At 32.3% G+C, this 13,446-nt stretch overlaps 1 protein-coding gene across 1 annotated transcript; it reads left to right on the forward strand.

The window, feature by feature from the left end:
* Positions 1 to 3,771: 3,771 nt before the first annotated feature.
* On the forward strand, positions 3,772 to 5,215 carry LOC140662900 (uncharacterized). The gene is made up of 2 exons (XM_072886600.1): positions 3,772 to 4,516; positions 4,886 to 5,215. Exons 1-2 carry the CDS (start codon positions 3,938 to 3,940, stop codon positions 5,186 to 5,188), a joined length of 882 nt encoding a protein of 293 aa, XP_072742701.1. The 5' UTR covers positions 3,772 to 3,937; the 3' UTR covers positions 5,189 to 5,215.
* The last annotated feature ends 8,231 nt before the right edge of the window (positions 5,216 to 13,446 follow it).

Raw genomic sequence — 13,446 nt, forward strand, 5'->3', positions numbered from 1 at the left:
TGAACGACAATTGTCTTAACTTTTAAAATATTTGCAGCATTTTTGAATGAAGAAAAAATATTATCTATCAGATTCAATAATCTCTTATGTAATTTCGTGTTTATACATATATTCATATTTTTTCACTCATTATTTTTTAATCTATTTTATATATAGGCGCATATAAGACATAATTAGTACAAAAAAAGAAGGAATTTTGCGAAAAAAAAATAACCTGTTCTCTGACATTAAATATTGCAGTTATATATATTGTGGCAATATATTTTATAATTATATAACAATTTTGGAGTGCTGTGTGTGAAAATATGTAGCAGTTTTACATACTAGAATAGCTGGACAATAATTTCATTTGAGTTACTGATGTCTTACTGTAAACTTAGTCACCGACGATTGATCATGTTGCCAACCTCTGATAAAATGTTAGCGAGCCCATCGGCAGTGTGCTTGGCTGTAGATACCAACGAGATATTGTTAAAGACTTATGGTTACTCGCATAGTTTGAAAAATCCGCTGTACATTAATGCTCTCTCAGAAAATATACGATCAAAGTAATAAGTACTTATAGATGATAACAACACAGAAATACAGTTACTCGAGAAAATTATTACGTTGATATATATGTATGAATGAACCTGTAAAATGTTAGAATATCAATTTAATATAAATACAAATAAATAAAATATATATGAAATACAAATAAATATAAATAAAATATATAACAAATAACAATATAAATAAAAATAATTTAATAAAAATAATAATTTGTTATATAAAAATATTTGTATATAATTTTTTTACATCACAGTTTATTTATTTATGTGTGTGTATTACCTTTTTCTTATATTATTTTTCTCTCTGGACGTCAGTCTTTTGAAGTACAAAACTAAAAGTTATATTGTAGAATCTAACTTTAACGAGTTTAGAGTAAAATATCTATAGTCTAGAAAGATATATTTTTTGTATCATATAATATAATGTATATATCAAATAAATATATTATATTTTATAAGAGTAATAACATAAAAGAAAAATGTTCTTTTATAGTAAAAGCATGAAATATTCCGTGATCTACGGATAATATGACTATGCTTCAACCGTATTATTTGTATATTTGACGAAGCTTTTTCGATTAAATAACGATTTTTATCTCTAAAAAGAGGATGTTGGTTTACGATATCTTTTTTTTAATTTAATTGTATTTTTTATATAATAATTTTATTTTTTTTTTAATTTTTTTTTATTAGGATTAGCTGAATAAAAGGTTTACAGATTTTATTGAGGTAAAATCAGAATTAATTTCTAGTTTATAATATTGAGTACGTTAGTAATCGAGCAAGAGAATTATATTAATTTTTTCGTAAATTATCAACGAATATCTAGCAAATGAGACGGTGACACTAGCCGTGAGAATGCTGTTGTCAAAGACTGAAACCATGTGTTCAAGAATGAACAAATGGATGGCAATAAGTGTTTTATTCTGTCACGTGCAGTGGACCTAACGATCCTTTTGTTTTACAAAAATTAAACACGAATATCTGCCATACAAGAAGATAGCAAAGACCACGAAAATAAGCGAATGTTGGAGATTGAAATCATCTGTTCGAAACAAAGCGGATCAATATAAACGCTCAACTTTAAGAGCTGCTAGAAAATTTAGAAACTCTAAGAAAATATCCTTTCCGACAAAAAACAACTTACGAAGGATTAGAGCAATAAACTTAAGGATATAACTATGGACCGAGGCGGAAACCGAGACGTCACATGTTCTCGTCTGACGGATCATTCTTGTGCGATATCTGTTTGCAATAAAATTGAGAGCGTCAACATCGCCTGGACTTCCATTGGCTAAAACTTGGATCTTAAAATAAAAGTCTATACCAATAGATGTAATTTTCTAAACCTATTGAAAAAGCTGTCACGTATACAAATAATGCGGTCGAGACATGACATAGCTACATTATTTGTAGGTCACAAAATATTATGTAAAATTTCATGCTTTTATTTTCCAATGGTTTTATCCGCGACTCGTGGATTGTTTCATTTTAATAATGAATACTAATCTTTGTCGCTGATTTATCGTTTTTACAGAATGTTATGGAAAGCCAGTACAAAGAATGTCAATATGCAGATTGCGTGAGTTTTTTTCCGGATCAAATAACACGAATAATTGGGCAAGGGCAATAGCAATGAATTGATAAAATACATGCAAACTATTATAATAGCCGTATTATAATAGCCGTTAATAATGGAAGAGATGTATAGTAGCAGTTATGGTAATGATAAAGAATGAGGACAATTATCCTTTTTATCGTTCCTTTCTTACTTATCTCTATCGATTATTTCTTAATATACATTGTAAAAAGGAAGATAGCGCAAAAAGTACGGACGGAAAAATTATGCTTGCAAGTTATGAGACTTTTAAGACACTAGGCGATACGATTGGAAACATATGTGTATTTTTTAATAAAGCGAAACTTCCTTATTGTACGAAACACACTCTTATTGTTAGTAAATGAAGCAATTGTTCATGTAAAAAATGAGCTTTACATTAAAGTCATATTTTTGTACAATAAAATAAGTTTCGCACAAATATATATTTATAAACTATCCAATTAACTCTCTGCTAATTCTTAGTCAACTATACAAATATCGGAACAAAAATAAGCTTGTTATGAAAAATAAATATAAAATCTAAAATAAAAGCTAGTTATTAAAATAAATTAACACATTATACATATTGTATGAATATTATATTAATAATATAAATATTACATAAATATTATATTAATATATAATATAAATTTATATTAATTTTGTGCAATATTAGAAAAAAGTGATTATAGTAAACATATTTTAATATATTTTAATATTTCAGCAAAGGAAAAAGAAAGTAGTAAAAATCATAATACATAAACAAGAAATGTAAAATTATGTATGTTATATATTTTCATTAATTATTGTGTTTTTACATTTAGTAATAATATAGTATGATTATTTAATAGTTTTACATATTTAATACTTTTTAAATAATTTTTTTATAATATAGTACATCAAAATAAAAAAACAAAACTATTGCAATAAGGTATAACAAATTCTTTAAATTATACATGTGTCTCCAACGAAATATAACATTTCGATTTTTTAAATATAATTTAATAATTTTTGTTATTATAATAAATAACATTTATATATATGTATATGTATTTCATGATCTGATAAATGCAGCTAGATATTATCTTATCACAATAAATATATCACGATAAATGTGCATATCATCAAATCTAATAAATCCCTTCAATTTAAAAGAGGGGAAAGCACTATTTATCTTAAAACATTTAAAAACTTGCATAAATTTTCTAGATACTCTTGCACAGAATTTTGTCTCAGACAAAAAATATTTACTATGTAGAACAGATGCTTGCAACATTTGAGATTTAAAAGAAAGATATCTTTTACGATTATATCCTCTATTTTCATCTTTAAGAATATCAATGAAATATGAAAGAGCATATCTTGTCATCTTTATGCATATATCTTTTCATCTTTTGTTCATCATACATAAAAGGTTTTTGCTGAATTTCTTGCACTAGTATACACTAAAAATAGATGTTACTTAGAAGTTAAATAGAAAGAGAGGAAAAATAAAAAAGCGCAAGTTCAGTTAATAAAGATCTATAGGTATTGTTACCCAGTGTTGTTACCCGTTTCTAAGGAAACGAGCTTCCTATTTCGAGGTGTCAATAATCACACGTATTTTAGTTAGCACGTAGATAATTTAGCTATTGTTTCTATACGCGAGACGTTTGTTTTTGTTTTCCGCAGTTATGTGAAAAGAAATATACGGAAAGGAGAAAAAATGAATATATCTCTAAATTAGACTGATTGCAATATAATATTCTAATTGACACTTGAATAAAAACCCAACGAGCGTTTAAAAATGAACGACGATATATCACGAGACGTCGCCAAGGATGTAGCGAGCACGATTGAACATCACGTCATGGACATCCTGAATCCCACGTTGCATCATCACGATTTATTACAAAGTTACGTACGCGTGGAAATTGATTCCGACTCGAAACAGGATGTCGAAGAATTCGAGGAGCCAATCAAGGAAGCGCATTCGAGCAAATATCCGACAAAGGCAAATGACAGCGACAGTCGTAAGGACAATTTTCGCAATGACAGTAGAAAAAAGAAGAATAACGATAAAACGGTAAAAGAGAAATCAGACACTACCGTCGAGTCAGAGATGAGAATTCAAAAGTCGAAAAGAAAACGTCAGTATGACAGCGAGGGTCGTCGACAGGAAGAGATGTACACTGATAAAGATCGCGCCGCTGCCGTAAACATGGGAACAACGGACATAAAGCAGTCTCTGAAGATGAAGCAATGTCAACTTCGTAGTAGAATTCTACAAATCCCAGAGGAGACCAAGCCCGGAGCATTGCTGACGCTTGGTCTACGCGAAATGCGCTTCGGCGATTTCAATACCGCTATCAGCTGCATTAATAAGGTTCATTTGTTCGCTTCGTCATCCGATATTGTCAATTAATTATAGAATATTAATAACAGAGAGTAAAATGAGAAACTGATATTTATGTCTTTCATTTATATATATTTAATTGCACGCACTCACGTGCGTACACTGCGTATGCGTGCGAATAAATATGATCTCTCATAGACAGATATAGTATTAAATCGATTATAACAATTGATACATTATGAAATAAAATTGACTCAACAAATAATAAATAATAAATATGATTTAATAAATATTAATAATTATTTGATATAATAATAAATTTTTCTTTGCAACCATTTTATCAAAATTATAGTAATAATTGCAAAGGATGTTAGAATAATGTAAGAATTATTTTGACAGGCATTGGGTTTGAATCCCGGCGACAAGAACGCTTTAATAGCGCGAAGCAAATGTCATCTTTTACTAGGTAATCCACAAAGGGCGCTGGATGACGCTGAAGCAGCACTACGATTAAATCCTGAAGATTCTAATATTGCCAAAGCTATATATTGCAAGGCGGAAGCTCTCTATCATCTGGGTGATTTCGAAATGAGTTTGATGTATTATTATCGCGGAATGAAGATGCGTCCAGAATTCAGCCAATTTCGTCTAGGTGTTCAAAAAGCAAAAGATGCGATACAGAACGTCCTATGTAAGAATTGATACGCATGCTTATTAAAAAAATATCTTGTGGGAAAATAGAAATATATTTTTAAATATATTAAAATAATTTTTAAATAAAGTTGTTGCTAGATTTATTTGCTATAAAACATATAACAGATATATTAATGCCTATCGCCTAAAAGAATGTTTCAAATTTTGAAATAAAAATACTTCCTATTTCTGATAGCTGCTTACAACAGGCAATAGGCTTACAACTCCTCAGACAGTAAATATGTATTATCACAAACAACTATATTAGTGTACGATATAATAGCTTCCAATTAAATGGTTATTTTATTTTAATTTTTAATATATTGAAAATTGAATTGATGTTACGTGATTGATTTAGAAACGTGTATAATATTTAAAATAATATGTAAAACGACATTTTATAGTTTACAAATGTCCGTTTTAATTTTTTCGAAAGCTGTTTGAATTTTATGCTGCAATAGTCACGTTAAATATCTATCTATGTATAACTAACATATAACAATACATAAATACAATGCATGAATACAAATCATTCGTAAAATATTTTTTTTATCAAATTTTTATCTTTTTATGATATAATATGTTGTCATTATTTTATTTTTTACAATACTATATGTAAATGTACTTTCCATTATCAATAATATAATAGTATTTTAATATATTAAAATGTAATTAAAATATTTGTTATTTTAGAAGCAATTAAAATAGTTGATAATGACATTTTTTTCCAATAATTTCCGTATTTATCGAGCCCACATGATCGTGACGAAAATTTATCCATGGTTGACCATCTTTAACAGTATCTCGTCGGTAGATCTTGAAATCTGTTTCGTCGTTACCGAATGAAAAGTTTCAGCAGCAGGTACCAGTTTCTGTTGCAAGATCGCGCAGACATATCCAAGTCGTGCGAAGCGCGGTTGCTTTCGTAGCCGACACAATTGGTTGGTAAAAAAATTTTCTCAAACCAGTTATGAAAATTTAATTATGCAAAAACGACACGAGAAATATTTAATCGGTCATTAAGTTTATCCGCGTAACGATAATTTACGCGAGTGAGCATCCGCTTCATAATATTACATACATAATACATGCGTGACAATGTTATTTTATTTATCGCACAGGATGTTAATAAATGGCTACGTGAAAAGTTTCATTAATAGGGCAGTAAAAGTTTCGGAGCAATAATCAATCATAATAGAGAGAAAGGAAAAGAGAGCAAAAGAGAGAGAGAGAGAGAGAGAGAGAGAGGAGGGAGACATCACGTCGGGTCAGATAAATTTATCTTGTGAATTGAAATTGGATCTAACAACGTGAGATTATACCCCATATACTCAACTTCGGGCACATCTCTCACGTTAAAAATGAGGGAAATGATTGTGGTTGAAATAAATCGAGCTATGGACCGACGAAAACACCGCGCGCAACAATACCCTTAAATTAAACAAATAACGGTGACATATGGGGTGTGGTCGCGTGCGAGGCCGAGCCTTTGGGTATTGTCACGTGCCATTCGTACAAACAGACAGTATTCAATTGCAGACTTGCAGGATATGCCATCAGGGATGCATTGTGCATCGAGAAAAAGAGGAGTCGCGCGATCCCACGAATCATACTGTAAAAATGACAAAACGTATGAATTTTTTTCCCAAGTGTGCGTATCGTATAAATTCTGACAGAAACATAATATTAATAGGACATACGTAATATACGAGCGTATATTTTTCTGTCTCTCTCTCTCTCTCTCCCCTTCTTTCTTTCAATATTGTTATATATGTATATGAATATGAGAGTTTTATTTAAATACACAAGTTAACATATGTACGGTATATAAATTTATTTTAAAAGTATATTTATATGAATAGAAAGAGACAGATATACGAATATATATGTTACAAACTGTGTATATATTTAAATAAAACAATTAGAATAATAAAAAAAGCTTCTTCAAACAGATAGAAAACCTTGCGCTATATCGTACGAAAGCTAAAATAAATAAAATAATGAAATAAATCTTCCGCTTTCTTTTAATAAGTCAAAAATATGTTTAAATTTCTGCATGCTTTCTTTAATATTTTTGTTTTTTTATTCTTTTATTTTATTAGACCATATTTTCTGCGTTTTTACTTACATGAGCTAAATATTGGCGTATTTTTTCCAGCCGAATAGTCTTTCCGTATAATCGTCGCCATCTCGCTTGTGTAATAAATTAAAACGCCGTAGAATCTAAATCAAGATCTAGATAGAGGCAAAGAACGCCCGCTAGGAGCCGTGGAATCCCCTTCCGAATTTATCTCGTCGTTCTTTTCCTCTCGAGAACTCCTTTTACGCACGAAATGAAACAAGGAGGACGGGCAGAGGGGGTGGGAAGAAGGGCGATGAGGATGCAAAGAGCGGAAGGGGATACATGATCGGGCTCACGAGCGGCGGCCAAATCTCGGCGTGGGCCCTACGGTTTTCGAGGGGCACGGGCAGCGGTCCCTAATAACAGGGTACACCGAGGCTAAACAAACATACACGCCCCTGGCATCTCTCGCTGAAAGAGTGCACGGAAAACAAATGGGAAAAAAAATGCTCTTTCGACACACCGTGCAACAATTTTGAGGATGAAGTATATTTGCTTATTTCGCATAATTTACAGGAAAACAGATATTCTATCGTGCACCTGCTGTTTGCTTTTGACTTCTCGTTTCTTTCTGGAAAAGGAGACGGAGAATCCCCGAGACGCGAGGATTCGAGACCGAGTATTTCGTTGTATGATTGCATTTATAATTGTACTCTCAACGAAGTTTCTTGAGTTATATTTAAGAAAATTGTATAATATATTTTGTAACATTCTAAGTTCTCATTAAGAAATTTAGCCTCAAACTTGATTCTAATTTTATTTCTTAAAAAGAGAAAGAACAGGTATGTATATTATATAAATATATAATATATAATATATTTTGAGAGAATTAATAGTAAGAAAAATTGCTTTAGAATTAAAATTAATATACCTAATAAAATACAGATAAAAAGATACATATTAGAAATGGGACATGAATTTAAAATCTCAAGATACAATCGTTAACAAGCCTTTAACATTTTGATATAACACAACAAAGTACTCGGCATATAATTCTTGTATATATATTATAAATTCATACATATAATAATTAAATGATGTATAAAAACACGTAAGAGGAAATATTCCTATAGAATTGCAGCGATTAAAACTAATTAAATTTTATTTTGCAATGACAAATTAAATTTATATTTTATAATACTTTTATAAACAGTTACATAAATGATATATTGAGAAATATTCTCAGCAACAAGAATTGCTGTAAGCTACCTTTTGTTATTGTATTTTATTTAATTGTTAACATAATATGTAATAAAAAAAAACTTTTTTAAGTATATTATACAGCATATATATATATATATATATATAGTATTTTCTTTTTTTCTCTCTCTTGACATCGGTTTTTTAAATATCTTATATTTCTTTACAAATTTCAGAGAGTAAAAGAGAGTGTTTGTATATATTTTTTTCTCTCTCTTTAAATCGATTTTGAATATTTTATTTTTCTTACAAATATCGGAGAGTAAAAGAGAGTTCACAGACACACACAGAGTGTTCCACGTGGTCTCTTTTTGAAGAACAAGAGAAACATGGTTGTTTGCATTTCACCTGATTCAGGGTGGTCCGTGTCGAAGGACCCATGTCATACACAGCTGACATACACAGTGAATTTAATAACAAACACGGAAGGCATCTCATTCGTCTGTAATTTTACTTGAATAGTGAGTATATAACATATAATTATAATTACTCACATTTCTTATTATCACTACAAGTTGCTCGCATCATTTTAAAATATCGCTCTAGGTATAATTTAACCTATTTAACAATATTATTTGTATCTTTAGAAAATCTACATTTGTTCCAATTATAACATTAATGTGTATAACAATAAGGTTACAAATAAAAGACAGAATCTGTTTCATATCATAGATCCTTAAGCAGTGTCACTGTGTGTGTTGCGTGGATTATTCATTGTTTTCTCAATATTTAGACGGAAATATGGAAGAGAGAGACTGAATATACGTATACGATGGTCGCTCCATTTGTCTCCAACGTGTAAAAGATGGGTAAAAGACGTGCGAGAGAACGAGAGAGAGTTTAAGTAAAAAGTCGCGAAAAGAGAAGAAGAAATGAGTGACGGAGGGGACGAAGGGAAGAGAATAAGAAGGAGAAAGAGGAGAAGAAGAAGAAAGAGACAAGGACGAAGGTGGATGAGACAAGGGGCATTCTGGTTTGTGGGCACAGCCGCTGCCTGCAGCCCACAATTATGATAATAGCCCCTGAGTCCTGAGTCTTGTTAGGCCAACGTGCAGCCCCAGCGCTTTTATCTACATCTTCTTATTTTCAGACTCGCGTTCCTCTCCCGCCCCTTCTCCTTCCTCTTCCTTCGCGTATATATACCGCGGCTCTTCTCCTACTTTCAACCCTTTACGTCTCCTCTCGCGGGGGTCAGATTGGTTCAAACCGATCGATTCTCTCTTTTGCCGAGCGAAAAACCAAACCGATACATATCCCATCGTCGAAAGCCCGCTCGCGCTATTCTGTGATGATACATATCGCGCTACATTCCGAAAGTATTCCGAGTAACCCAAGCTTTATATCTCTCGCACGAATTCCGCGATATCGAATGTCTCGTTGAAACATTGTTTTATCAGGTACTATGGTCAGGTATATACACGTAGAACGGAGTACAAAGCCCATCCTCTTCCTTTATCGCAGGGTTCAAAAATTGTTGTGCCTCGATATACAAAACTGTAGGGAACTGTCAACGCGATTCTGGCAACGCATTGTATTGTACATACGCAAACGTTGTAAAAGGCGGTAGCAAACGGCGTGGGCTTTAATCCATTTTCAACGCTGCACCGGGTCTTTTGAGCGGCCACGTTAATTGGAGGCTGCGCCGCGCACGATCGGCGTAAAGAAAGTCTCGTTTAAAGCGAAAACCGCGTGATAATGCATCCGGAGTTCTTTTGGGCGGATATGGACGGGAGACCTTCTCCTCGTGTACGTGCGAGTAAAAGCGCGCCGTTCGAAAGTGCACTACCCTCATTTCTACTAAAAGCCGCTGCTCGCGAAGCGCGAAATCGTGTTTCTTTAATAATATGCCATTGCAAAGACTATCTAAAAAATGAGATATTCTCAAAGAGGGAAACGTTTTTCTTCTATATAGAAATATATTGAAATAAAGTATTAAGAATACTTTTTTATTCCTGACTATTTTCAGCGAGTGAAATTTTTCAGTTATTTTGATAACGAAATAATTTTCTAATAATAATTGTGAATTATTACGTAATGTATTATAATTATATATCCAAACAAACTTTGTTTTAAAAATTAAAACAAATACTGAATTCTATCAACAGTATAAATACAAATGAAAACGTGTCGTATGAATTGTAAGTAAGAAAAAATGCATAAAGAGAAAAAATATATCTAATATATCTAACAAATGACGTTTCACATTTTCCAGAAGCTGCTACTGAGTATAAATTCGGATAAACCGAAAGTTTGGTTGAAGACTGCTAGATATACGACTGTTTGTACAGATTAGAACCGACAAAGGGGTCCGTTCTCTCTTCTTGACATTGGCTTGATTTAAGTGAACCGACCGGTATTTGCAGTAGATTAAACTGCGTTTTTTGTACCGCGTACCGCGTAGTATCTTGTTTATGAAAGCTGTATCGTTTTAGATCCACTGTACGTACATTGTGTTCACACACGTGCCAGCTACCACAGGCAGATAGCAATTCAAATATATTCGCCAAGATTATGACATGTTTTTTTAACGTGATATATATAATTAGAATTTATATATATTTTATTTTCCATATTAATAAAAAATTTGCGTATTGAGAATGTAACGAGTTCTTCAAATAATGAAACAGAGGTGCTTCTTTACATAAAAGTAACTTCTTTTGCATTAAAATTATTTTCAACTATGCTAAACTCCTCTTCCCCAATCATGGTTATTATAATAATAATATTGCAAGTCACTGCAATCTGATATAAAAAATACAAAAGTTATCTATTAATTGGATCATCGTATATATTCCAGCTCTAATTTAATTTTTTTACTCTTATTATGTTTACACAAACCTTATACTAATACTTTTCTTATTTTCGATATACAGCATGTAATTCGCATCGACGTTATAATATAGAAACGATGAGTAAACATGAGCTGCATCGACCATAAAATATTAAATGATAACTCTCTCATGTAACTGTATAATCGCCGAGATTAAGTTAATAACCTGCACGTGATGAGACGACGTGAACCAATAAGAGAGAAGGGAGATACACGAGGACCGCGTTCTCGTATGAATTTGTTCCTCGTCGACCACCAACAGGCCCGAAAAAAATCAAGCCCCGTTAACGGACAGTGTATCCTATGCCCATGCTGTACCATAAGAGAGTAATCATCTGATTTTTTTTTCTCCTTCCTTTTTCTCTCGTCGCGATTATCTCTCGCGGTTTTTATGCCGCACGAGCTTTTCAATCAACCGCGAATTTGCAAAACGAGCCCCGGTGCCTCCTCCCGTCTCTTCCGTCTCTTCTCTCGTACTCTCACTCTCGCGCATCGTCAGTAATAACGACGTACGGTAATCAAGCATGTTCTGGTAGACACGAGAAAAAGGGTTGCGAGACAGGACCCGGTAAGACGATCGCGATTCGACGCGGCTTCTCTACGTGGGCGTTCTCTCGTATCCGTCGTCGATCTCGAATTATGCAAATGCACGATGGATATTCCAATTGCCTCCGATTCCTCGAGGATGAAATTCGAGAGCACCTCGTATTCCGCACCATATCGTCAGCTCGCAGCGGATACGCTTGTCTTTCAATAAAAGGAGCCTGCACTTAACAAAAAGAGTATGAAAAGAGGAAAAGAAAAGATTGAAAAATGCGTGATCAAATACGCAGTTCATCGTCAGCGATTTAATATGTCAAGAACGCGTTTATTACTCATATATATTTCAGGAAGAATGCTAAAGTGATTTATAATCTGATTTTGCGCAGATAAAAAGATATATGAAAATGTGATTTCATTATGTTGAATGACGATGATATAACGGGATTTTCAGGGTGATCAATTTATATTTTCTTACTTTTGCAAGTTGAGAGGAAAGTTGCTTCGTACTTGTTGTAAAAAATTGTAGTTGTCAGATATTTTTAATTACATATGTTTTGACAGAAAAAAAGAAATGGCATTGAAATATTTAATCGATTACATAGTCAATGGCATTTATAAAATACTCGATAATATATTTGTACGATTTGTCGGTTCCACTCTATGAGAAAATAATGAATTCTTTAAAATAAAATAATATGCTACGTTGGGTGTGTGAGTGAAAGAATGAAAAATTAATAAAAGCGTCGCTTTAATTTCTTTACTGTTTGGCATCGCGTTAATTGGATCGCAAGATATTATATGCCTCTTTGGTGAAACAAAAAGTAAAGAAACAAGATCTGGTCTTCTTGGGACGAAACGGGAGGTGTGCGACTTTCAGCTTCAGGTAACACGTGACGGAGTGTAACCTGTTACCGAAGTACCGTGAATAAAGAAGTTGAAATTTATTGCTTGCGAGAATGCCGTTACGCTTTCAATTTAGTACGGTTAGCAACACCAATGTTACGAACTGAATGACCATAAAAGACATAAATATTAGTTGATGTGAGGAACATCGATTGTAATCATATATTATTCCTTATTTATACTGTTATGCTGTCTCACTCAATTATACTTTTTTTTTTTACATTTTCTTGATCAACCGTTACGTAAAGACATATATTTACATTACGATATAAACTCATTGACTTTTACTTTTATATTTTCTCGAAAAGTCATGTAAATAGTAATAGGTCTATGCACGTTGTAAATTGTTTTATATCAGTAAAAATTTATAATTGTTGAGAAATAACGATTGACAATTAACGATGTACGATCGACTGAATCAATTGAGTATCGATGTTTGATAATTGATGTGCGTACGAGAAAAATGAAAAATAATATTTCGTGAATCTTAAGGATCTTAAGAATAAATAATTTTTTTTCACGAATCGAATTTTTTTCCTATCTTTTCGCATGCAAATATTGCAAATTGATTTAAGTAAACAATATAAGAGACTTGTCGCATATGCGGCGACCATACATCTGCGCTCGCGCCACATAGCTGTCGGTGAATTTTAAATTCAATTCCGGTCT

Source organism: Anoplolepis gracilipes, chromosome 2 (genome assembly GCF_047496725.1).
Source record: "Anoplolepis gracilipes chromosome 2, ASM4749672v1, whole genome shotgun sequence".
NCBI lineage: Eukaryota > Metazoa > Arthropoda > Insecta > Hymenoptera > Formicidae > Anoplolepis > Anoplolepis gracilipes.